The sequence below is a fragment of the Gallinula chloropus genome (genome assembly GCF_964237585.1).
Source record: "Gallinula chloropus genome assembly, chromosome: 19".
NCBI classification, from domain to species: Eukaryota; Metazoa; Chordata; class Aves; order Gruiformes; family Rallidae; genus Gallinula; species Gallinula chloropus.
The window spans coordinates 3,669,485-3,695,391 of record NC_140104.1 but is presented as its reverse complement, the minus strand read 5'-3'; the positions used below and the strand labels follow the sequence as shown (position 1 = coordinate 3,695,391).

At 58.8% G+C, this 25,907-nt stretch overlaps 1 protein-coding gene across 1 annotated transcript; it reads left to right on the top strand.

Moving 5' to 3' along the window:
- Window positions 1–4,285: 4,285 nt before the first annotated feature.
- TBX2 (T-box transcription factor 2) lies at window positions 4,286–14,473 on the top strand. The gene is made up of 7 exons (XM_084272802.1): window positions 4,286–4,772; window positions 5,457–5,724; window positions 8,244–8,390; window positions 9,538–9,614; window positions 9,727–9,896; window positions 11,259–11,872; window positions 12,757–14,473. Exons 1-7 carry the CDS (start codon window positions 4,408–4,410, stop codon window positions 13,201–13,203), a joined length of 2,088 nt encoding a protein of 695 aa, XP_084128928.1. The 5' UTR covers window positions 4,286–4,407; the 3' UTR covers window positions 13,204–14,473.
- The last annotated feature ends 11,434 nt before the right edge of the window (window positions 14,474–25,907 follow it).

The window sequence follows — 25,907 nt, the reverse complement described above, 5'->3', positions numbered from 1 at the left end:
CCCCTTCCCCACAAGTACCGGAGCACCGGAGCTGGGGGAGGGGAGGGAGGGCGGGGGGGGAGGCGTTTTTCCGGGATCTCCCGGAGGTAAGGGGATTCCCACCTCGCCGAGGGCGGTGAGGGAAGATGCGGCGTCCCGGGGAAGGCAGGCGGAGGAGCGCTGTCCCGGGCGCGGGTGGGTGACTGTAAACGAAGGCGGGTTCCACGTGGGTTTATTTTCCTCTCCAGGTGGAGCGGGAGAAGCGGGGCCGGGGAAGTTGTCGGAACTCCGGGGCCACACCTCGCCCTCTCTCCACCTGCCCCGCGGCCCAGCTGCGGCGGGGTGGCCGAGCCGAAGGGAGAGAAATAGAGACGTGTGCGCGGGGGGAGGACCCCGGGGCTGGAGGCCGCTGTGTCCCGAGGAGGGCCCGGCACCCGGCTGGCCTCTCCTTGCGGGGCCGAAGGGCTCCTGCCGCCGCCGGGGACGCGGAGCTGCCCAGCCCGCACCTGCGGGTTCGCACCGGAACAGTACGGCAGGAGGTCTCCGACGTTGCCAGGTCTGTCTGTCCAGCAGCTCCCGGGGTAGCGGTGCGGAGCGGCACCGTCCCCCGCCCTGAACTGCGCGACCCTTCCCCACACCCGTTTGGGTTCGGCCTTTCCTTCCCTCCCCAGGCGCCCCCAGGGAGTCCCTTTACGTGGCATCAGGGCCGGAAATGGGGGGACCCGGCGGCTCGGCCTCAGCACAAGAAAATCACTTTCGCCTGGAGCCGGAGCACCCGCGGCCGGTGCGCCCCGCGTAGCCCCGTCGGGGGGGAGCGCTTCCCGGGGCGCGGGGCCGCCGCAGCCCGGTGGAGCCGGGAGGAGGGGAAGGCGGAGGCCCGGCTGCTTGTGAGAATTGTTATTTTTCATCAATCACCCGCAATTTGTGTAAGTGCCCCGGACAGGACACCAGCCGTCCTGCTGGCTGGGGTCACGGAGACAACACAGCGATGGAGAAGAGCAAATTGCATTTGCTCACCAGCTCACAGATCCAAATTACGGCCCTCGCATGGCGCGGGGAAGGGAGCGAAAGGTCCATGTGACATGAGGGAAATATGAAGGACTTTGACAGGTCTTAAACGGCCTGGCGCCAAGGCCTAAGTCTACCGGCTAAAAATAGAAAAGGGATGATGAGTGGAGATGGGCAGAGATGAAAGGGGAAGAGCGAGAGGGGCCGCGCTGCGGAGCGAGTGGGGCGCGGGGGCGGCCGGGACGGGACGGTTCAACCGGCTTGGCCCGGGACGGATCCCCGGGTCCCTCCGGCCGCTGCCGTCCAAGCCCCGGGACCGCTCGCCACCGCACCGCCGGGCCCGCAAGTTGGCCATGACGGCTGCCGGGAACCGAGCGCCGTGGCCTCGAGCGCTACAGCGGCCTGGGGCGGGAGGGAAAACCCTCCCTGGGAAGGGAATGGTGCGGGGACACGTCTCATCCCTGTTCCCCGGGGCAAGGCTGGCCCCGGGGCGGGAGATAAACCACCTCTCTCCCTGTCCAGCGCCCGGTAAGGGACGGGGAGGACGTGGCCACGCCACGTTTCACCGTTTCATTAGCTGCCCGCACCGTCCATGGGCGCAGGATCCTGGGCTGGCTCCGGACCCGTCCCAGGCAAGGGGTCCCCGTTAGCACTCCCCACCCCCGGCAGTCCCGTCCGCCGGCGCCGCTAAAGAGAGTCGGGGAGATCAGGCTGCTCTGGTTCGGTTTTATTCCTCAGGCGAGGGCGTTTGCGACGTTACAGCGGTGCGGGGGGCTGCGGCCGGGGGTCCCGGGCCCAGGACCTGAGGACAGGCGACCTTTCCTCACCGGGACTCGGCTGCCTCCAGGCCTCCATGGAGCGACGGGCGAGGTGCCTGCTGGAGAGCCGCTCCCGGCGTGGGGCGATGCCACCCGAGGGCAATGAAAGGCTCCTGCTTTGCTTTGTGAGGGGGACTTTAAAAAAAAATAATAAAATACAAGCAAGCCCCATATTTGCCAAAGCTGCCGTCAGCAGTTTTGCCTGTGGCGAGGAACCAAAGTCCAAATCGGGTCTAAATTTCAGTCCCCGCTGACTGTTCAATGGTCAGCGGGACCCCCCACCCCCACTCCCGGCCCCGCCGCCACGCCACGGCACCGGCACCGGCTGGGGCAGCCGCGGGGCTACGCGCTGTGTCCGCCCCGTCGGGCGCGGCGGTGCAGGCGGAGGTGAACCTGCCGCGGGACACGGGCAGGTTGCGAACGCCCCCGAGAAGAGACCGGGATCGGGCTCTGCGTGGCGCCGGGGGGCAGCGGGAGGGGATTGCTACCGGCAGGATGAACTGGGGGAGGGGGGAGAGGAGAGGTCGGAGTAGGGAGAGGGCACCCCGGGGTCCCCGCGTCCCACCCTGCGAGGGGGAAGCAGCGACACGCGGGCCCGAGGGCTCGGAGCTGGTGCGGCCGCGCCTCGCTGCGCATCCGCGGAACGGCAGGGCTGGGATGGCGGGGGAAACGGGACGTGGACAGGCCGGGGGGCAGAGGAGGGGGCCGGTCCTCCCCCCCCCCCGCCCCCGTCCCGTCTGGCCGCAGAGCAGGCGGCGGGGGCAGGAGCCTTGGAAGGATGGCAGGGCGCTTTCTGAAGATTTGGGGGTAAATATGAAGTGACAAGAGACGGGTCTTTATTGTGAGGGCTCAGCCGCCTGGCGCCAGGGCCCTCTTCAGCCACCGCGGCCCTCAGTTAATCAGCGCAGATCTCCAAACCGACCTCTCCGCGGGGACACCCACCGCGCCCGCCGCCCCCCCGGGCCCCGGCGCGGCGGGACCGGCCCTAATCCCTCTGCAAACAGCCCCGGTGTGTCCCCCACCACCTTATCTGCCTCCCCCTCACCCGGGTAAACAGCCCCTCCGGTCGGGCACAGCCGCACCGGCCCCCGGCCGCGCACCCCACGCGTCCCGACGGCGGGGTCTGCGCCTTCGCCGTGGGCGCGGGGCTGCGGACGGGACCCCCCCACACCCCACAACACACCCGCCCCCCTCGTCGGGGCGGCTGCCGGCAGGGCGGGGGGCGACGGCAGGGAGCGACTCACCCGCGCTGGAGGTCGCCACTCGGGGCCTCGCCTCCGCCCGTAGCAATCCGCCGGGCCGCGCTCCCGGCGGCCGCCCCGTCGGCGCTGCGCGGCATTGCGCGGCTGTGCGCGGAGCGGCGGGCGGGGCGCGCCCCACCTCGATCCGCTCTCCAGGATCTGTCGTAAGTCGGCAGCCGCCGAGCTCCCTCGGCTTCTCCTCCCCCCCTCTCTCTCCCTCCCCGTGCCCGCCGCCCCCGCGGAGACCAGCGGGGCCCCTTTGCCGCCGTCCCCCCGCCCCCGAGGCTCCGGGCCGGGCGGACCCGGGCGCCGCTCCCCGCTCCGCCGAGGTGGCTCCGCGCCGTCCCCGCACCGGCGGCGGCCGCTCCCCGGCCGCGGCGCAGCCGGGGCTGACCCGGTATGCGGAAAGGAGCCGGGGGTGGGATTTCGAGCACTTTTCTCTGTCATTGGTTAATATTTTATTCTGTTGACATGTTTTCTTACTGCCGATGCTTCCGACACCTTCTTCTTCCCCCCCCCCCCTTTTTTTTTTTTCCTTCTTCTCTTCCTCCCTCCCTCCGCGACCCCCCCTCTCCTCCCCCCCCTCCCCCGCGCCCCGGAGCTTGGCCGGAGCTGTCAAAACCACGCCTATGCAGATCCACAATTGGTCTGAAACGCGTAAAATCAGCAATCAAGGGGGCTTGGCTCATTAGCGGGCGGATCAGAGCAGGAAGGACATGTGAGATAGTCACAGTTTTACAGAGATCAGGACAAGATCTAACCGTTTCCACTCCGGCTCCTTTAGCCATGAGCAGCCCTCGCCCCAGCGCCGTCCGCGGAGCGCGCAGCCGGGCCGGCCCCGCCGGGGCGCAGCCAGGGCCCGCGGGGGTGTGAGGGCCAGCGCGGTCGTCCCTGCCCCGCCGCGCCCCGCGCCGCTCCGCGCAGCCCCGCGCCGGCTTTTGTTTCTATTTTAGTGTTGGGAAGGACTTTACCGGGAGGGCTTTCTCCCTCGCTCGCTCTCCCTCGCTGCAACAACAACATCAAAAAATAAGGACCTACTGTCTCCCCTCCGCAGACCGGGAGTCCCAGGAGCCGGGAACTGCCTCTCTTTTTTTCTTCTTCTTCTCTTTTTTTTTTTTTTTCCAGATCTAGTTCCGCTGTTTTTCGGCTTTTTTTGTGTGCTTTTTTTTTTTTTTTTTTTTTTTTGCGTGTGTGTGTGTGTTTTGTTGATTTTCCTTCCTCTTCCAGAGACTCGAGCGAGTTCGCTGGGCAGGAGAGAGAAAAAAAAAAAACCACCCACAACCAAAAACCAACAAAAAACCGCGCACACACATTTTTGTAAAGGGAATCCCTCTTTTTCTCCTGGATTTGTGGATGCACCGATGAGAGATCCAGCCTTCCCAGGGACTGCCATGGCTTACCACCCCTTCCACGCACCCCGGCCGGCCGACTTCCCTATGTCCGCTTTCCTCGCAGCCGCCCAGCCTTCCTTTTTCCCCGCTCTGGCTCTGCCTCCGGCGGCGCTGGCAAAGCCCATGCCGGACCCCGGGCTGGCCGGGGCTGCCGAGGCCGGGCTGCACGTCTCGGCCCTGGGACACCATCACCAAGCCGCACATCTGCGCTCGCTGAAGAGCCTGGAACCCGAGGAGGAGGTCGAAGACGACCCCAAAGTAACGCTGGAAGCCAAAGAGCTTTGGGACCAGTTTCACAAGCTGGGCACTGAGATGGTGATCACCAAGTCCGGGAGGTAAGAGCCGGTTCCGCGCAGCCCGCCCCGCACCTGCGCGGCCGCGCAGCGCCCTCGCCCCTCCGTTTCATCCCGCTTCCCCCCGGTGCTCGCCAAATCCGCCCCGATGCATTAACGCGGGGAGTTTCGATCCCTGAAGTTTTCGGAGGTACCCACACACCCCTCCGGGCTTTCCTCACACATCCCCAATTACTACTTTTCCGAACGCTATCCCAAATTAAATTTGTGCGCGCTAATTGAGCGCCTGTAATCCCCCCGCTGCATTTGTTTACGCCGTTTCTCGTTGCTTCCTTCCCTCCTTCCAAACTTTCCCCGCGGTCGTCCCCGGCCCTGCCCGTGTCCCCGGCCCCGGGAGAGGGCAGCGGCGGGGCTGCCGAGCGGCTCGTCGGAAGGCAAGGCAAGGCACTGAACCCCGGGATGCGTTTTCACCCTTTATTTCCTAGAGTGGGGTGTTTTTTTTGAGTTTTTCTCCTGTTTTCTGCCACGGCGGGTGCAGCAGAGCCCGGAGAGAGGTGCCGGGATGTGAAAAATCTGGAAGTCCTCAGCGAAGCTTAACTAAAAGATGGTGGTTTCGAAGCGGCAGCCGGGGCCGGGCGGTGCGGGGCGGCTCGGCCGGACCGCGGCCGTCGGGGGTCGGCACGGGCGGGCGGGCTCAGGCCTGTACCGCTTTGGGTCTCTCCGCAGGAGGATGTTCCCCCCGTTCAAGGTGCGGGTGAGCGGCCTGGACAAGAAGGCCAAGTACATTTTGCTGATGGATATAGTGGCGGCCGACGATTGCCGGTACAAGTTCCACAACTCCCGCTGGATGGTCGCTGGCAAGGCCGACCCGGAGATGCCCAAGCGCATGTACATCCACCCCGACAGCCCGGCCACGGGGGAGCAGTGGATGGCCAAACCTGTTGCCTTTCACAAGCTCAAGCTCACCAACAACATCTCGGACAAACACGGCTTTGTAAGTGCAAGTGCGGCTACGGAGCAGAACGGAGCCCCCCCCGAGCAGAGACCCCTGGAGAAGGAGTGGGGTTTGCCTGCGCTCAGCCCGAGGGGAGCCGCTGGGTTTTAGTCCCTTCTTCACCTGGGAGCAGCACGCCCGAAACCGAACAGTGCGACGGGGCCTTGCTGCGCCCTGCGGTGGCCTGTCTGTCCCGCAGCCCCCGCGGGCCCTGCTCTGCACCGTGGGGTAACACCCCACTGTCCAGGGGTGGCTTCCCCGGGGGGAAAAGAAGGGCTGAGCTGCGAGCAGCCTCAAGGTCCCCTCTGCTCTACCTCACGGCCTCCACGGCCTTCCTGACGCCTTTTCCCCGCCCTTGGGGGTCTGTGGGGAGCAGGATTTTTGGGGAGGGGGTAGACATACGGGGCCGAGGCCGTGCAGCGAGGGCAGCCCCGACGGGGCGGTGGCCGGGCAGGTGCAGCCCGGGCCGTGGTTGCCGGCCGGGCTGTGCGGGGAATCGGTGCTGGAAGCAGCGGCACCTGCGCCGGGTTTCTGCGGCCGGGAGCTGGGCCGGAGCCGTTGGCAGCACAGGCTGCTCCTGAAAGCTACTATTTATTTCCCTATTGATTACATCTGCATCACCTAAAGGAGGTAAAACAAAGCACGCGCCAAAAATATATATATAAATATATATATTTATAGCCAAAAAAGCCATCAACGCAAACAAAGGGAGGAAAAAAGAGGGAGAGAGAAAGAACCCGAAGCGAGTTGGCAATTCGCAGAGATCCGCAGAAACGCGAGGGGAGTGTGATCCGGCGTGAATGCACGGGGGGGGGGGGCAAGGGGGAAATCACAGCGCACAAGCCAGCGGCTATCTTTAGCCTCTGGACAAGCATTTAGGGTGATAAAGGGAAAGTTCATCGTCCAGCGTTGGTGATACGGTAATTAGCGGGGAGCGGCAGAGGCGCGGAGCTCCCGGGGCCGCGGTGCTCAGGTGGGGAGGGCAGCGCAGCTGCTCCCGGGTAACTTTTCTCTCCCTTTTTTCTTTTTTAAGGCAGGAAGCGGCGTCTTTGTTAAATAATACATTGCAAAGTTATTTATAGACAGCAAGGTAAATCGATAGAAAGGGAGTCTTTAAAAAAAAAAAAGAGGAAAAAAGCTTTTTAATATATATATACACACTGGGAGAAAAACTGGTTTCATTCAGCGTTTTTAACGGTTCGCCTCCTTCAATTAAAGATTTCTGGTATCTGTCGTTGTCCAAAATCCGGACTGTGTGTTAAATCTGGGAGATGAGGGTTTAGCCAGTGCCCATCTGCTCAGAGAGGGATGATTATTTTTTTTTAAAGGAATGCAGATTTGCACGCCTGAATGAGACTTTTTGCACCATTTTCATGATAAATCCCGTCTAGATGATATCAATATAATAGCGATCCGGCAGTTCATCAGCAGGTGATTATTGCTGGGGTTAAAAAAAAGGGGGGAGGGAATTATTTTTTTATTTTATTGCCTTCTAAAACGAAATGAAGTGATAATTATTTAGCCATTTGGCCGACGTTATTTGACAATAATTACTCAAGTTTTAGCTGTTCCTTTCCCAATTCCGAGCGATGAATACTGTATTTCAGCCCGACCACAGCAGGTTGGGGAATTATTTAATCGCTATCGGGCAGGAAAACGTTGCTGGTGCGGGGAGAGAGGGGCAGAGGGTCGGAGCGATCCCCGGGGCGCAGCTTGGAGGGGTTCCACCGCTTCTGAAAATCCTCAGCCAAATTGCGGTGTATTCGAGTTTAGGGAAAAAAAGCCTAAACCAAAATAAATGAAAATAATAACAGTAAGTGTTAAAATCGCAAGATAACGCGGAGAGAATGGCTTTGAGTGTTGGCAAGGCTTTCAGACACCTGGTTGGGGAAAAAAAATGTCTGTTCCTTCTGCAGCGTTGCTCCGAGACATAAATTTAACATGGCTCATGGTGAAACGCTCCTTTCACGACGTAGGCGCTGGCTGGGGCTGGCACGGGTTTCTGCCGCCACCGACACAAATCTAGAGGCTTTTGAACACTATTTTTTTGCGGCGGTGAGGTAGAGTTTTGTTGGGGTTTGTTTTCCTTTTTTTTCTTTTCTTTTTTTCCCAAGGACGGAAATATGGAACGTGTCGAACGCTCCCCTCGCCTTTGCAGGGCTGTAATAAAACGGGGAGATCCCTTTTTGCTGCTTTATTGCCGTGCTTAACACCCGCAAAGATGCTGCTGTGCCTGCCTTCCCCTGAACTCCTTGTTTGGGGGGCGCGGGGGATGCGGATCGTGCAATGGCACGAACAAAAAAGAGATGTCCCTCTCTGGTATCCGCCGACATTCCACCCTCATCCTCGCGGAGAAATTGTGGGATTACTGTTGGGGTTTTTTTTATATATATAACTTTAGTGGTTTTCGGGAGGAAAGGGGTTTGGGGGGGGGGGGGGGGGGGGAGCTACCTAGAGGTACGTGTATCGTGACCGTGAGGCTGACGGCAGCCGCGGGCTGTGCTCTCTCGCCCACACAGACCATCCTGAACTCCATGCACAAGTACCAGCCCAGGTTCCACATAGTCCGGGCCAACGACATCCTCAAGCTGCCCTACAGCACCTTCCGCACCTACGTGTTCCCTGAGACCGACTTCATCGCCGTCACCGCCTACCAGAACGACAAGGTACAGCCGGGCAGCCCCTGCCCCAGCACCAACCCCTACCCTCACCTCTGCCCCATCCCTTACCCCTTATTAGGATGAATTTGAGCGTGTGCATGTGGGTGAGGACATTTTGGGGGAGATAATAGCCAAAAAGGCAGCAGCAGGAGAAAAGTTAAATCTCAGAGCAGGAGGCACCCTTCATATTACTATAGTATGGCTAATACTGATGCTATTATTACTATTTCTATTATTAGTATTATTAATTTACCCCTGGACTTTGTCACACCTTTCCTGGCCGTGGGGTTCTCTGCTGCAGGCCCAGGCTGCAGAGAGCTGCACCATGGCCTGGGCGGCCTCCTGAAGAAGGTGCCCTGGGCTCTGGAGGAGCCAAAAAAATAGAGCCAGATAAGCTAATTTTAGTTGCTTTCATGATTTAGCAAGTGTCGCCCTGTGAGCAGCGGAGCCGGGAGAACCCGGTGGGGAGCGGAGAGCCACTGCCGCCCCCCCTCCAAGGGTTGTGTGTGTGTGTGTTTTAACCCAAAAGCTGACCCCCACCTCCACCCCTGGCTGCTGATGCTAATTGACAGCTCTGTCTGAGGGTCCTGGTGGGCTTGTTTCCCTCGTAAAGTTTATGGCGAAGAGTCACAATCGATTAAAGAGCACTTTGTCTGCTCGCCCGCCGCAAGCTGCGCGGGGCAGCCGCCGGTCGGTGGGCCCCGTCGGGCGGCAGCGGGTGGGGGGATGCTGCGGGACCGGGCCGGGGGTTGCAGCGGGGCCGGGCAGCCGTGCCTGTTTCCAGCGGCTCTCCCGGGGCTGTATTTCAGAGCCATGCATTATTGAGCGCCCTAATGTCGCCGGCCCCCGAAGCCCGTGGCGGGCAGGGATAAGAATAGCTTTCAACCAGCGCCGGGCGGCTCAGTCGCCATCTTCCCTCCGGGGGGCCGTGAAAAATAACTTCCTATCATTAAGACTCTATTAATAATTTAAGCCCAAACCTCAGCATCATTTTTAATAAAGCATGCGGTGTGTTAAAGCGGGGCCGCGGCGCGTTTCGCAGCCTGCGCGGCACAACCCCGGGCTCCCCGACGGCGGCGGGGCGGAGGGAGGGGGGGGTCGGGTCGGGCAGGGCTACACACCACCTCCTTTCTCCATCTCCCCCCCCTTGCAGATCACCCAGCTGAAAATCGATAACAACCCCTTCGCCAAGGGTTTTCGGGACACGGGGAATGGCCGGCGGGAGAAGAGGTAAGGGGTATCCCCCCCCCGTCCCCCTGCCACTCCGCCCCCGCGCAGTTGCCTCTCCGCGCCCGCGGAGAAGCCGGACGGTGCCCGACGCTGCCTCTCGCACTGTATGTAGGAAGCAGCTCTCGTTGCCGTCCCTGCGGATGTACGAGGAGCCCTGCAAGCCCGACCGCGACGGCGGCGAGTCAGATGCCTCATCCTGTGAGCCCTCGGCGGTGCGCGACGCCCTCCACTCCCCCGTGGGTGCCCTCCCCAGCCCCCTGCGCCTCAAAGGCAGCGGCAGAGGTAAAAGGGGAGGGGTGGAACTCCCCCAGCTCAGCCCCAGTCCCTCCGCCGCTCTTTCCCCGGCTTCCCGCACCCTGGCGTCGGGCGTTCGGGATGGGGGGAGAACTAGAGGGAGGTGCGGTGCCCAAATTTCCCCAAAAGTCGGGTTTTTCGCCCGCTCGTGGCTGGTGGGTGCCGGTTTTTGCGGCGCGGTGAGACAAACCAGGAGATGGGGATGGGCACGAAGGAACCCAGAGGGTTGAAAGGACAAGAACAGAGCAAACCCGAATGGCATTCGTGGTCTGCGACGTTTTCCTGTTTATACGTTGGTGTAAACAAGAAGAAATGGCCAGGCAGCCGTGTGCTACATGCGTTTGCCCGGCTCCTCACTGGTGCGTACTCTGCCTTTCATGGCTAGGGCAGAATTCCCTGGGAAAAAAAAAAAAAAAAGAAAAGAAGAAAGAATTAATACATTTGAAAGGGTAAAAATGTTCTTAATCTGGGGCTTCAGGCTACTAAATGAAAATAAACTAGCAGTTCCCATGTTGCCGTTTTTAGATGCTGGGTTTTGTCTTGCTGCACTATCAATCTGCTCTTTAAACTTCCCACCAGCCCGATTCCCTGTAAACTTTCATCAAAATTGAAAAATCCCCCCCCCCCCCCCCCCGGAGCTGGTGGGAGGGTTTGGTTTATTACACCCCTCTCCTCTTTCAAAGGCTTCCCCGAATATTCGCCCAGCCTGCAGAGTTTCACCTAACCCGCACCGAAATGTTTTTTTCGTTTAGCGGGAGCCGGGCGGGCAGGGGCTCTGCATCCCTCTCCATCCCCTCCCTTCTCACCCCCCTTGCCTTCTCTGAGAGCTCGATGAGTTGGGTTTTTTTTAAATTAAAGTCTTTTTTTTTTTTAAGGTAAGACTGTACCATACCTCTTGCCTTAAAACTGCCTTTTTTAACCTGCCTCAACCTGCACATTTGGAATAAATCCACGGCGTGCTGGTGATCAGCTCCACGTAATTAAATATATACAGGACCATTTCCTCCAGCGCTGTCCACCCGCCCGCACTCTCTTCATCCCCCCTCTCTCCGCCCCGGCTCTTGCAGCCGGCTTTGAGATTGCAGCTAACGAGAAAGCGATGCTGTAATAGATTTTTGGTCCTCCATCAAACATGTTTTTCCTGTTTGGCAGAGCAACAGGGCTGCTGCTGTTGTTAATCCCCTTTCCCCAGAGCGACCGCGGCACGAGGGCCCATTTCTGCCCCCGAAATTAGTTTCTCCCATTAATAACGATCAGGACTCCCCGACGCCAGGGCTCTCGTGAGTGGCTCGCTCCTCACCTCCCCTGGGTGCTTCTGCTCTGACCCTCTGCCCTTCCATCCCTTTGCAGAAGAGAAGCCGGGGGCTGACAGCGATGCAGAGGTGGAGAAGGTGCCTGAGGAGCGGCCAGTGGCTGCAGCCAGCCCCGGCGGGGAGGACACGACACCCCACAGCAGCCCCCGGTGCCCAGATGAGAGGAGCAAGGAGAGACGCAGCCCAGAGAAGGCCAAGGATGGCACGTCCCCTCGGGAGGGTCCTGGCGAGGGCCTGTACAGCGCGCGGGGCCTGGAGAAGGACAAGGTGGAAGGACGGAGGAAAGAGCCAGACCCCAGCAAGAAGGACACGGAGGGTGGGGGGCTAGGCAAGGAGGCCTTCGCCCCGCTGATGGTGCACACGGACAGCCCCCCCCACCTGAGCGCTGGGCACCTGCAAAGCCTGGCACTGTCTGGTCTCCACGGGCAGCAGTTCTTCAGCCCCCTGGGTGCTGGGCAGCCCCTCTTCATCCACCCGGGACAGTTTGCCATGGCCCCTGGCGCCTTCTCTGCCATGGGCATGGGACATTTGCTGGCCTCGGTGACTGGTGGGGGCAGCCTGGAGAATGGAGCCCTCTCATCTGCCCCAGGCGCAGCGGGGACAGCCACCCCCTTCCCTTTCCACCTCTCCCAGCATATGCTGGCTTCTCAGGTAAGCTCCTGCACCTACTCCACATCCCCGTCCCCATTGTCTTGCTGGGCCCTGGGCCTTCCTTTCTGTGTCCTTCCCCAAAGCTCCCTGAATGAGCAGAGAGCTGCAGGGGCACAAAGTAAGCCCAGAGACCATCACCTCCAGACACAGGGTGGCCCCAGTGCAGCACTCACAGGGTCAGGAGCTGTTGGTGTCCCCAGCTTCCCCCATGCCCTTTCATGCCATTGGGAACAAGGGGGTAATACTCCCCTTGCCTCTTGATGTGCTGCCTGGTGAGGCATAGGCAGGATATGGGGGAATTTTGAAGGTTGGCCTCAGGGCTGATTTCAGGAGGAATCTTGATATTTTTGCAGCTGGCATGGTTTCCCCATAGGCAAGGTCAGCGTCAGGGGCTGTGGCCCTGCCTAACCTGGCTGTCCCCATCCAGCAGCCACCCTGTCTCATCACCAGCCTTGAAATTGCTCCTGCAACGCCTGCACTCGTGTTGCCTTCCCCAGCCCCATGATGAAATGCACAAAGATGTCTTTGAACTCCCCTAATTTATCGATCCTACTTAACAATGTGTTTAAATGTGGTTAAAGGTCTGTGATGCTGCACAGGCAAGGACATGCAGTGTGCAGAAAGATGCAGGAACAGGGCAGGACCCCAAGAGGGGCTTGTGCCCAGCGGCACCAGCCCAGGTTGGTGTGGCACGGATGGGGCTCCCCAGCTGTACCCCTTCCCTCAGCCTGCTTCACAAGGATACCCCCACGCTGTGTTTTTAGGATGACACTGGACTGTCCCAGCTTTGCCTTGGCTTTCCTGGGGGATCACAGCTCAGGCAGTATGGGGATGCAGTGGATCATCAGCGTGGCTCTCACCCCTCTCTCTCTCTCTCTCTGCAGGGAATCCCGATGCCCACCTTCGGCGGACTCTTCCCCTACCCCTACACCTACATGGCAGCAGCTGCAGCAGCCGCCTCGGCCATGCCGGCCACTAGCGCAGCGGCCGCTGGGCCTCTCTCCCGCAATCCCTTCCTGGGCAGCAGCCGTCCCCGCCTGCGCTTCAGCCCTTACCAGCTCCCTGTCACCATCCCACCCAGCACCAACCTGCTGACCACCGGCCTGCCTGCCAGCCTCAACCCCGGCTCGGAGGGCTCCAAGGCCGGCAGCAGCCGGGAATCCAGCCCCCTCCCTGAGGTGCCCCTGCACAAGGGGGGCAGCCAGCGCCCCGCTGCCTCCCCCAAGGGTTCCCTGAAGGAGTCCCTCAACGAACTGCAAAACATCCAGAGACTGGTGAGCGGGCTTGAGAGCCAGCGGGAGCTGTCCCCTGGCAGGGAGTCCCCCAAGTGATCGGCGGGGCGGGCAGTGAGCCCTCCCGGCAGGGCAGAGAAGCACTGGTATTTTGTACAGCACAGTATAAATATTTATTGTGGACCGAGGGGTGGGGGCAGATGGGGAGCAGGGAGCTGGAGCAGAGGGATGGAGCCCCTCCGTATAAGCAGACCCACTGCCCGAATGCCAGGAGCGAGAGGTGGGAGCGCAGGGCTTGCCCGCTTCCCCCCCTTCCCCCGGGCTGTGGGGCTGGGATAGGCTCCCCCTGCTCCAGCGTGACTTCGGAGTCCCCGGCCCCTCCGCTCCCCTACTCCGGGCACTGGGCAGCGCGGGATGGGGGGTAGGAGGGGACACACGAATGACAACGAGCCGGCACAGAGGCACCCAACAGACAGGGTGGCCCTGATCCTGGCCCCAGCCCGGACCCGGGGGAGGTGAGCGGGGCTGAACCCTCATCTGTGCAAAGGGAGGGAAGAGGGGGGAGGGGGCGTTGAAGAAAAAAATTAATTATCAAAAAATTAAAAAAAAAAAAAAGGGAAATAAGAAACGAAACATGGGAAACGAACCGCTTCGGCAGCCGCCGCCACGCAGAGCTGGTACGGCGGGGGCAGCCCCGCGGGTACCCGGGCAGATATTTATGAAATAAATGGTAATTTGTGTAAATAAGCTATAAGGATCCCAGAATATGCAAATTGGTATTAATTTATTCAGAGTTGTACATTGGTGTGTACATAATATTTAGAGTTTAACTCATCGCATTTAAGTTTTGGGGGTTTTTTTGTTGTTTTTTTTTTTTTTTCCATTTTACATGAACATATATATTGTAAATGAAAACTATTTAGCTCTTTGTGATTGAAGAAGATATCGGTTTCTTTAACTGTTTTAAAAATATTGTTTATCCCGCCTGTTCTCTAGGACAATCAGGTGCCACCGGTAAAAAAAATTTGTGGAGTAATTGAAACTAAAGAGTTCAATTCTCCAGCGGACTTTGCAAGAAAAGAAACCCCCACGAATCCAAATCGTAACTAAAATATTGCTACAGTGCGGGGTATAGAGAATGCAGGAATAAACCTCAGGTTTTTATTTTTCACTCCAGAACAAAAAAAAAAAAAAAAAAAAAAAAAAGTATAATAAATTTAAATATCACAGGACTGTGCTCTATATTTGTTTTAAAATAAAAAGATACATGATTTGCAACGTGCTGGTTACTCGGGTATCTGTCTGTTCAGTTTTGATGAATTCTCACATCTTTCAATAAAAAAAAACTACTCGGAGAAGTCCTGCCGGCTCCCGCTTGGTTCATTCCCTTCTCCTTCCCGGGGGTCGTACCGCCCCGTCGGGGCTGCTGCTTCTCCGCCGGTGCGCAGCGCTGCGCGGGGTCCAGTTCTCCGCGGCGGCGGAAAGGGCTGCGCATCCCTCGCGGCTCTGGCGGCTTTTCGGTACCCGGTGTGCGCTGCCGGGCTCCGTGTTTGAGGGGGAGAGATGAAAACGCCCCGAGGTGCGCGGCCGGCCGCCCCTGCGGAGCGCTACACGGGGGCTTCCGGCGACGGGAACCCTCCCCCTGTGAGGGGATTTCTGCCTTCGGGGCTTTTGCCCGCCCCACAAGCCGTTCCGCCGCGGGGGGAGAAGGGGATGTCGGCGCACCTGCGCAGGTGCGCAGGGTGGGGCGCCGAGGAGTTCGTGCGTGCGTTGTTAGGCTCGCACGGGGATCGCCCGGTGCGGCGGGGAGGATGCGGCGCCGGGATCCTCCGCGGCTGCGGGTCTGCTCGTACTGTCCTCGGGGGGCTGCGGGTGTCGTCCCGGGAGGGCAGGGCACGGAATGTAGCGGGCCGGTACCGGCGGGCGTAGGAAACCCTCAGGTACACCGGTACCGGCGGCGTTTGGGGTGCCCTGGTCACACGGGCACCGACGGGGAAGGGATGACAAGGACAGAGCGGCACCGTCGGGGACGGGGAAGAGAAAGGGGGGACCGGCCACGCCGGTACCCTCGGGGATGGGGCTGCCCCGTGGCGGGGGCCGTGGGTCCCTCCGTCTTCCTCGGTGCTCGAAGCCGTTCGGGGCGTTGCGGGGCGCGGCCGGAGAGGACGCAAACAACCCTTTTCCTCACCAATTACCCTTCTCCCGTTCCGGGGAAGATTTATGAACCCAACTGCAGGGCGCGGGCGGGGGGCGCGTCCCCCTCGGGCGCCGAGGCGCAGGACCGGGCGCGGGGCGCCCTCTGCTGGTGCTGCCTTGCACCCGCCGCCGCCTGGCCCCGACGGGGCGGGTCGTGCACTCCCGCGGCTCCTCCCCGGGCTCCCTTCGACCCCCCGAATCTCCGCGTCCCGGGGAGCTGCAGGCAAGGAAGGGGCTGCTAACCCGAGCCCCTCCCCCCGTCGCGGCAGCGTCTGAGGGGAGACACGAGGGCTTGGTTTTCCGACAGCGGGGAAGGGGCTGCTACGCCTCACCAAGGGGTGCAGGGCTGTTTCCCTCATCGGGGGAACACACGACCCAGCAGAGTGGGAACTGGTTAAACAGGAGGAGGGAAGTGTAGTTACTAGAATTGTTTGCAGGATTATTCCTGAATAAACATCACTTGGGATGCATAACGATTTAATAGGCTCTGTTTGTAGTGAGGGGGAGCACAGCATGTGCTGGTGTGAGGGTTCCCCCAGCCCTTTCCATCACCTTGCTGACTATGCTGGGTTTAGGCTAAGCTGGCTGGGGTGAGGTGAGTTCAGCAAGGAGATGGTGACAGCGCTGAACACAGCCAGCCCTGTCAGAACCTCATGCTGGGTTTCTGTTGTCCTGGCAGGCCAGGGACAGCCCCACCATCTGTCCTGGGCCAAGGGACAGCAGAGGTTTAAATGTTGCACCCTCCTCAGGGGCTGAGCATTGCTGCTGCCAGGACATCTCAACCTGGGCACCAAGCTGCTCTCACTGGGGACAGCAAAATAATCCCGGCAGAGCAGGCGGTTCATGATGGAAACCTTGAAGGAAGATGCCTGAAGGAAGGGAGCAGGGTGTCGTGTCCCGTGTCGTGTCCCTGTCCCCCCCCACCGTTTCCCCCCCCCCCAGCCAAGGGGTGCAGGCAGTGGGGCATTTCAGCAGGAGCCAAACCCAGGCTCTGAGAAACCCTATTCAAACAGCGTGATGAGCAGCTACCGATTAGTCACGCACTGCGCCGGAATTATTTTCCTCAGCTATGAAAAGGCGCTGGGAGGCCCTGCGGGGGCACACCCAGCACAGCCCCCCCTGCCTCTTCCAGCTCTGCCACTCTGCACCCCACAATGCACCCAACACAACCAGGCTCAGCTGCACCATGTGCTGTGGTCACGGTCAAGTCACAGATATAAAGCGCTGGGTGGTCTGGAAACCTCCGTCTGGCACAAGGTGCTTGGTGCCTGACCAGCAGGTAGCACTGGTGCTGTCTCGCCAGCGCAGTGGGATCCCAAAACCTTGAGGATTTCACTAGTGTCAGTGGTGGCTTTTGAGTTTCTTCAGATAAAGGTGCAAGGTGCTTGCTTAGGCACTTAAAAATAGCCATCCTGCCCTGAGGGTTTCATCGGTCTGGTGGACAACCCCCCGGATAACTTGGCCGCCAAACCGCTGTGCAGCACAACAGCGCTGCTGGAATGGCTCCACGGGCGGGTGTTTGTAAACAGGAACACGGGCTCGTGCCAGAGCACCTCACAGTCCAATGGAGGGGGGAACACTGCTGCTACGCCCATCCCTGTGCGGGCCCAGCTGTGGCTTCACAGGACAAGCTGGCCCTCACCCGGGCCTCAGGGCTGTGCTGCTGGTTCTGTATGCATGTTATCCTGGTGCCAATGTGCGTGTCCCAAGCACATCGTGTCACTGGTGTGTGGCAGAAAGGGCAAGGGAGCTGGGGGCACCTCACCGGGAACGCTCAGGCCCCAGATGCTGGACAGGGTGGAGAAGTCACTGCTTTTTGTTACAGTTTTTACAGGATCTGACCTTACAAGGTATACAGGAGCTGAGCACCACATGCCCCAGGGGAAGCACAGGCAAGGCAGCATCCCAAGAATGATGTCCTGAAGTGGGGCACACCGCTGGGCAAGGGTCCTGCCAGGCACCAGGAACCCCGGGAGGCTCCCGGAATCCATCCGTACCTCCCACAGGTTCAAACCTCCCGTTTGAACGTTTCAAGGAGCATTTGCCAGCCCCGGCTGTGCGAGCCCGGGGCGCGGCCGTCGAGGAAGGGGAGCCCTGGCCCGGCGGCAGCAGGGCGGGCAGCTCTTTGTGCCGGGCTGGCGCCTGCCTGCCGCCGCGCTGCCTCCGCGCCCGGGACAAAGCGGAGCGGGCCGAGCCCCCGGCTGCGGCTCCCAATTAGGGCCCCGCCGGCGCTGCCCCCCGCGGCGCGGAGGGAAGGGGGGAGGGGGGCGCGGTCATGGCCTCGGAGCCCCAATTACCCGTGGGGCCGCCGCTCTGTCTGCTGCTCCCGATCGCGGATCAATAGACAAAGGGCAGCGCCTGGAGGCCTCCGCGGAGTCCTGCCTCCCCCCACCCCCGGCGGGCATCCCTTCGCGCTGCGCATCCGCGGCCCCAGCAGCGCGGAGCACCTGCGCGCCCCGCCGCACCTGCGCGCTCGGGGGCGGGATGCGCAGCTGCGGTGGCGGCTCCGCACCTGCGGCCGGATGTGATTTAAGGGGCTGATGGGGGTGTGCTCTCTTTTCGGGCTGCTGCTGGTTCTGGTGAGGTCCGTGGATCATTGTGGCTCCCTCTTCCCTCCTGCATCCTTAGCGAGGATGGGGAGTTGGGGGGTTGAACCCCGACGTGGAGCGTAGCTTGTTTCTGCCGCAACCTGCTCGGGTGAGCTCCCCCTGCCTGCTGCAGGGCTTTTCCTCCCAGGCAAGCCCCGGAGCCTCTGCCCGGGTCTTTCTCCGGGCACCGGCGTCTCAAAGGCATCTTTGCCTCCCTCAGTCGGTTCTGTCCCGTTAACCCCGGGGGAGCGGTGCTTGCCCCGTGGGCTGGGAGTGTGGGAAGGATGAAGCAGCCATCCCGGCTGTTCCCTGCCCCAAAGTTCCCAGAACCGCTTTGATCTGTGGGGGTGTCAGGGTGTGTGTGGGGTGTGTGTTTAAAAACATTATCAGGGAAAAAGCAGTTGTTTATTTTGATGCAAAGCTGCTTCTTAGCCGTAGGCACCGTTTCCTCTAAGTCAGGGTGGGAAAGGGAAGTTTCTCGGTTTATTCCTGTTGTTTACAGCGCCGGGTGACGGTGAGGGAGAGCCGGGACCGTTGTCCCGCGGCGCCCGCCCGGGCTCTTTCCCAGGCCTTCCCCGGAGCCGCTCCGGGAAGGGAGGAGGCGCGGATGTCTCTGCTTGGGACATCCGACGGGCTTGGCCGGAGGCTCTTTGGGGGGCGCCGGACTGCCCCCTCCGCTGCTCTTCTCGAGGGGGTGGGGGAAGATCAAATCGCTCCCAGCCCCCCACCGCCGGGGAGCGGCACAGGAACGGGTCGCTTTGTCCTCGGGCCGCAGGAAAAACACCGGTGTTTGTCTTGCCCGGGATGCGCGTCGGCTCCAACGCGGCCCGGCAGCCGCCCAGACCGGCCCGGCTGTGCCCGCCGCTGCCCCGAGCTCGGCCGCCAGGGGGCGCAGTCACTCCGCGGGGGCGGCCCCGGGGTGCGGGGCGGCCGGTGTCGGGGCCCCTCGGAAGGTTCCCTCGGGTGGGGAGGCTCGGTCGGTGTCGGGGCCCCTCGGAGGGTTCCCTCGGGTGGGGAGGCTCGGCCGGTGTTGCAGCCCCTCGGAGGGTTTCCCAGCGTGGGGGCTTGGCTGGTGTCGGGGCTCCTCGGAGGGTACCTGGGGTAGGGTTCGTACAGTGTCGGGGCTCCTCAGACCCCGGTTGCACAGCGCCCGGCCCAGGTGACACCGTCGATGATCCCCAGGGTTTGAGTTCCCGCACCCAGCAGGGACTGGGAGGTCTACAGCAGTAACCCCCTTGCTGCTGCTGGTGTCCCGCTCCCCGCTGTCGCAGGGCAGCCCTGCCACCTGTGCAGCGATGCACCTTGCTGTGAGCACCCTGTTGTCTGGGTATATGTTCATTTTTTCCCTACACCTGTGTGGATGCAACACGTGTGTGAGCAGCCGTCCTACAGATCAACCAGAGCCCGTTGCTGCTCTCCAGCTTTGTGGGTTCTGCCAAAAACGTGCCCATTACATGTATAGATCCCTCAGAAAGCGGCGAGCGCTTGTTCTGACATAGCTCAGCACAAGCAGCCAGCAGTGGTGATGGTCCATCTTCTGCACACTGGGTTTTATATTGCCTGAAGTATTAACAGATGCAATCATGTGAGAGAGGCTGCTGCTGTCCCTCCTCAAGTTGGCATTGCTGAAGCTGGTGACATAAGCACCGGTACATCTGTCCTTTTCCTCCTGCTGATTTCTGTAAACGGTCCTTGCCTTCAGCCTTGGGCCTGGCATGCTCAGTAGTTGTTTGGAAATCAGATCTAATGGAAATGAGACAGCGCTGTTGAAGGAATACCTAAGTGTCTTTGCAAAATGACCTTGGCTCGGTCTCATCCTGCACCCTCTCTTCTCACTTTGCAGCAAGGGCTTTACTCCATGTGGATGATGCTCAGTGCTGCAAGGGGGATGTGTCACCAGCTCCTGCTGAGCCCTCTTTCCTGCAAAGCCCCTCAGCCTTGGAGTGTTTTTTGGGGGTAAAGCCTCTCTCAGTCTCCCAGATGGTGGGAGAGACAGCCTCCACGAGAGGGAGTGTTTGCAGGGCTTTTTTCCCCAGCCGTACTGCTTGGTGTGTTTTTCCCCAGCTGTTTTCAAGCAGAGATGCATCCCTTCTGGTAAGGGCCAGCCTCAGCCCACAGACCAGGTGGCTGGAGCCCTTTGCTTGAAGCCCTGCATGAAATGCCTGCTTTCTTGGGGGGGGGGGGGAGAGAAATGGGTAGAAATTACAGATTTCCTGAGAGAATTGTCATGCTGTCACACTGCCATGTGCTTCGCTTCAGTGCCATGAGGGAAATCCTGCTGTTTCCCAGAGTGCAGGGTCCTGTCCCTGTGCCCCGCTGTGGGAATGGGAGAATTTATGGGTCTTCTGGCCCATTTGTCAAAGTGGGGAAGAAGTGTCTCTTATTGGAGTGACTGGTGAATCTTGGTCAGGTGTGGGTCAGGGCATGAGGCTGCACTGGCTGCAAGAGGGGGATTAAGCAAGCCCCTGACTGTGGGCAGCAATGATGGGGAGCACTGGAGGGTGCTTCACTACTGGGCTGGGTCTCTTGGGTGGGGATGGTCGGAGGGACTCTGACCCTGGGATACCCCAGCTTGGCTCCTTATGGCAAAAAAAAAGTGGCTTTTCCTGCTTGTACGCTCTCCCTGTGACCCCAGGCGATCTGCTGGGCCCCCATTTCAAGGCTGGGTAGGTCCCATTACCCCCCACCTCACTATTCCCATCTGCGAGGTCAGACTGCTTTGAGACCCTACAGCTGCCTGTGACACCTCCAGAACCAGAAAGGGCTGTTTATGATTTCCCAAGTGACTGCCACTGATCCAAGGCCAGATATCCCACTTTTTGGGGTGCAGGACCAGGCCCTGGCAGTTTGGTGGCTACATGTGCTTGTGGGTGGTTTCCAAGAGAGACGCACAACTGGCGTGAGCCGTCTAAGGGGACCCGAGTCCTGCCTTGCTCTGTCCTGCCTGCACGTCCCTGGAGCCTGGGAGCGCTCAGACTACCCTATCTGCAAATTGCAGAGCAGATTATCAGTGAGTGTGTCTGAGATTAGAGACCCATATTTATGTCTGCTTCCCCCAGAGCCAGGGCTGCCGGAGCTGAATTTGGTGCAGACTCTTTGGCACCACGGGGCTGATTACTGGGGTAACCTTTTCCTTTACTGGGTGCATCAGGAGGAAGGCTCAGACAATTATCAATTAAACGGGGTGGGGTGAGGGGGGAGAGAAAAGGGAACACAGCACAACAACTCCATTTCCTTCCTCCATTAGCGTGGTGGAAGGAAAATCAGGCACATCAGAGTTGCCACTGGTCTATGCTGGCTATGACCCACGGAGGGGGAAGGGAGTGTTATTTGAGGGAGGGGGGGTGTGTGACCCCATGTGCTTCTTCAGCTGCCCTTTGGTACTGTTAATTTTTGGCTGAGAACCCTGTGAGAAGCCCAGAGGTGATGGGCTGGCAGCTGTAGGATGCAGAAAAGCCCTGGGGCTGCTCATGCTTTGCTGTCCTGGCTGCATATGCTCCACAGAACATGCATGGGTGCCATGCTCAACGCTTGCTTGTGCTGGGTCAGCGAGCCCAGCGCTGTGTGGGGAGGGCATCCTCATCAAACTGGGCTGAGATTGTTTTTCCTGAGGGCTGTGGTTAGGAGAAACAGCAAAGATTTCACTCTACGTGCTGTGTTATCCTAGGCAAAGTGCCTGCCTGGCTTCTCGGAGCAAACCTGAGGCTTTGGAGGGTGTGCAACCAGGCAGCAGGGTTTCCAGGCCAGCCCTATGCCACGGCTGGTGGGAGTAGGGAGCCCTGGCCAGCCAGAATGGCTTAACAGGCTTAGTACGGCATTGTTCTTATAAACAATCACATGAATTAGTGCAAATCTCATTAGATCCGTGCTTCTCCCGGCCTCCTGCGTTCTTAATGCCAGGAGCAGCCCCTTGCAGGGGGTCCTGCTTGGTCTCTGGGTGAAGAGGCTCTTTCCAACGAGCTCCGAGCTGCTGCTGTGGGCGCTCAGCCCTCACGGCTGCATCCCTGTGGAGCTGTGGCATTTTGGGTTTGCTTTTCTCAGAACCGTTTCCATTAAGCTTAATGGGAGGGAGAGCAGAAATCTAATAGGTAAAAAGCCATTCGAGGTCCTTGGCTATTTTAAACCTGATTTAAAGCTTTGGTTGCTCTTGTTAGTACAGTGATTCAGCTGATGTTGCCTGGGGTGCTCCTCATGTCTCCCCTTGTTAAGCAGCGTGCACGCAGCGATGTGCTCTGCTCCGGCTCAGCACCGCAGGGCTGTGGTGCTCATCCCTGGCAGCTCTGCTCTTGGCCAGCCGGTGGCCTGCTGCCGTAGGGAAGCGTGCAAGGACTGGGGCTGTCTCAGCCAGGTTTTATAGTGTGTTCAGCTAAGAGTTTAGCAGCGGGGTTGGTCAGTGCCCAGAAAACACGGGAACCGCAGGTTTAGCCTGGAGCGCTTTGGGAAAGGGAATGGTGTTCCTCCGTCAGCGCTGTGCGTGCCTGCTGGATGCCGCCAGCTTCTCAGCAGCAACAGGCCTCCATGCCTCCTGTTTCTCCTTATGAATCGCTCCAAGAAGTGATGCAGGAGTGTCCCTTGTACCAGAACTGTGGGTGCTCCTGGGGTGAAGCACCTCGGCTGGTGCTTTAGAGCCTGGGTCGGGCTCCTGGGAGTCGGGGCAGGAAATGCCACGGGAGCTTTAATGACAAAAAATGTTCTTACATCTCTGCTGAAAGTCTGTTGGTGCTTCACCTCTAGGCAGAGGAGGGATGTGAGCAGCAAAGGACCAGGGCAGGCAGCAGAGCTTGAGAAAGCTGCTCCCCGGGGACCTGGGCTCTGGCGGAGCAGCCCGGGATAAGCGAGCATGAGAAAAGCAGGCTTAGCCCTCCAGTCACCCGTTAGATGTGTTTCCGGCTGCTTTTCATCTTACTCCGAGTTTAAAAGCCATCTTATTCCAGCACTAATGCTCCTGCCAGCCCCGGCACGGCTTCAAAGCGGGGCTGTCTGGGGCGGCCCGGAGGGAGAGGCGCAGGCGGGAGGGAGGGCTGCGGCCCAGCAGCACCTGCCAGCCCCATGGGAGCCACATCCCCAGGCACTGAGGAGGGGGGGGTCTGGCTGCCAGCAGCCCCCACTCCTTGTGCACCACGAGTCTGTCCTCGCAATGTGTCTGTGGCTTCCCAGGAAAGCATGGTAGGGCTGCCTGGGAGAGGACATGCCAGGGATGCTTTTTCTCCAGAGCCTTTTTGTTCCACTAGCATCAAGCTCAGCCTTACAGCAGGGAGTGTGGCCACCTCTAAGCCAGGGACCAGTGGCTTCTTGGAGTTTTACAGACCATTTTTTCATCCCTGCTTATCTAAAGTTGTTCTTTCCCCTACACCATAGTGCTCTGTGGTGTGGATTGGGACAAGCCACAGAAGGGGTCAGTGATACCCGCTGTCACCTGCCCACTTCTGGGGGGGGGGCGATGCTGGGGATCCCATTGCTACAGAGCATGCTTGAGAGGTTAGGCATTCAGACCATCTGGAAAGGGGAGGACAGGGAATAATGCAGTGCCTGGAAGTGCCATGATGATGTTGGCCATCGGAGGGGTGGTTATGCTTGTTGCAGCTCGGGTGATGCTGGTGGATCCCCACTGCTACTGAGGGCTGAGGCTCTCCCACAGTCTGAGTGAAGGCTGGGGTGGTGGTGTGCTCCATCCCAGGTCATACATTTTGCCCCAGCTGTGCTGCTTTGGGCAGGAGCTTGAGGATCCAAACCTTGTGTGTTAGGCTGGAGGCAAGACTCAGATTCAGCTGATGGTGATTTCCGTGGATTTACTGGAAAGACTCTTGGAGTCAGCAGATGAATCTGCTCTTCCTTTTTGGCTCTTCCTCAAGTAAGAAATACCAGATACAGAGCACACAACAGTACAAGCTGTGTCCACCCTCAGGGAATACACTCCCAAATACCCCTCCAGGCGTTATGTGGTGGCCTTGCTGCCCTGAAAGAGGCAGCATAGGGACTGAGTCAGAAACCCAGGATGCATGAGGATGGATGCACTTATGTTTTTGCTTCCCTCAATGCTTAGAGGATGAGCAGCAAGCCTCCCTGAATGCAAATGTGCTGCCCAGCTTCTTCTTGGGCTTTTTTTTGTTTGGTTGCTGAGTGCCTGTGTGTGATACTCAGGTTTTTCCAAGAGCTCTTGCTCCAACAGATCTGTGAGGAGAAGTGCACTTACTGCTCGGTGACAAAACACATTCTTGAGATGGAAAAAGCTCTTTTCAAGGAAAACATGACATTTCGATGGAAAAGTAACTTTGCGTGCTGTTTCTAATTTTAAAGTTCTGCCTTGGAATGTTCCCATGGACTTTGAAATCAGAGCTGGCTCTTATGCTTTCCAGGTTTTATCCACCTTTCACATATAATTTCAAATTGCTCCCTCTGTTAACGAGACAATATTAATTCTGCCTTGGTGGATTTTGCATAGATCGCTTCCAAAGTGCAGTTTCCCTTCTCCCATCCCTTTTTTTTTTTTCCTGGTTTCCCCTCACCCCAGCTCTAGGCTATAAATACCTTTAGGCCAGACTCTGGGAACCACACAAAGCCCAGTACCTGGCTGGTGCCTTCTGTGTGGAAGAATGAATGAATGTGCTTCCCGGTATCGCTCCAGACTGAGATTAACTCTTCAAGCCACGTGCTTCAAATTAATGCATCTGCTCATTCGTTAAGCATTTCCCCTCCATTAAAAACACAAGAATGAATTTCCCCGTGTTAATCTGGCCCTTGTCATGAGGCAGAATTGCTGATGGGTTTTCCCCCCCCCCCGTATTTTGCATCGTTCCAGCGTTGGCTTGGCTGTGCCTACCCTAACGCAAAGGACCAGGGTGAGTCGAGTGCTGCAGCTGGCTGGAGCCAGCAGAGGGGAGGAGAGAGCAGAGATTCTGCTTTTCCCAACTTCGCAATAAATTCCAGGAGAGGGGAAAACCGGCTTGTTATTACTATTATTTCCCAAAATAAGAACGATCCACACAAGCTGGTGAGTGACCCTGTGTCACCCCAGATGCTGTCCCCAAACCCCCACTGCCCACTCCTCATCCCTCGCCGGGCGAGGGGGGCAGATGTAGTGTTAAAGCATTGCACCAGCAGCCAAACCTTCTCCACTTGCACAGGATCCAAGGCCGCATCCTTCCCATCTCCTGTGGGACCACTGACCCAGGCATCCTCCTCCTTGGCAGAGCTGCTGCTGGCGAGGTCCTGTGCTCCAGGAGAGTGGGGGGAATATTTACACTGGAAGATGGTATCTTGGGGCGGCTCGAGCTGTCCTTTGAGGTAAAGCACAAACAGGTTCGTTTAGACAAGGTCATCCCTTTAACAGGTCTGAGTGGGTTTCACTGTAAAACAAATTTATTTCAACAAAACCTTTTCTGATAAATGAAACCAGCACCTCTCTGTGTATCATTTCTATAAACAATCTTCTCCAATGTTTACCTAACCTGGGCACACAGAAACTCTCACACGTTAAATATTAGATGAAAAGAGGCTATGAAAGCTTTAAAAATTTTTTTATTATTATTTTTTAGGTTTTTTTAAAGCAAGAAAGCCAGCATGCCATGGGAAAAGACTTCGGAGCTGGGGTTGTTTCTGCTGGAGAGGGAGGGAAGGAGACAGCCTCTCGTGTGGCTGTGGCTTCAGGTTGGGGTTTTTTTATTTCCAGGGCTGTTTGTGGGTCTTGTGGGGTGCCAACTCCCATCCCTGCACACACCTGTGTAGCAGGAGGTGGGTGCTGCGATGGCTTATCTCCTCCTGTGTCCCTTTTGTGGAGTCCTGGGAAGCCAGGGACTAATTAATTTGTTAATTAATGGTAGATAATGAATTAATTCATTAATTAAAAGGCTGCAGCCCAGCCCTGCTCCAGGCACTGGTTTGGGAGAGCCGACAGTTATGGTAAGTGTGAGAGACCTGCCTGCAATAAGACTAAAATTTGCCTGATAGGTTTGGGTGAGTTTGGGTGAATTTGTGCTGTTGGCCTCCAGAAAGTAGGAGGGGGGGAGCAGGTTGGATCTG

Bases quoted from the DNA above. Each gene is read 5' to 3' on its own strand.
- TBX2 (XM_084272802.1), top strand. From the start codon at position 4,408: ATGAGAGATCCAGCCTTCCCAGGGACTGCCATGGCTTACCACCCCTTC. The intron at 5,725-8,243 runs GTAAGTGCAAGT...TCGCCCACACAG, and splicing joins TCTCGGACAAACACGGCTTT to ACCATCCTGAACTCCATGCA. The intron at 9,897-11,258 runs GTAAAAGGGGAG...ATCCCTTTGCAG, and splicing joins CCTCAAAGGCAGCGGCAGAG to AAGAGAAGCCGGGGGCTGAC.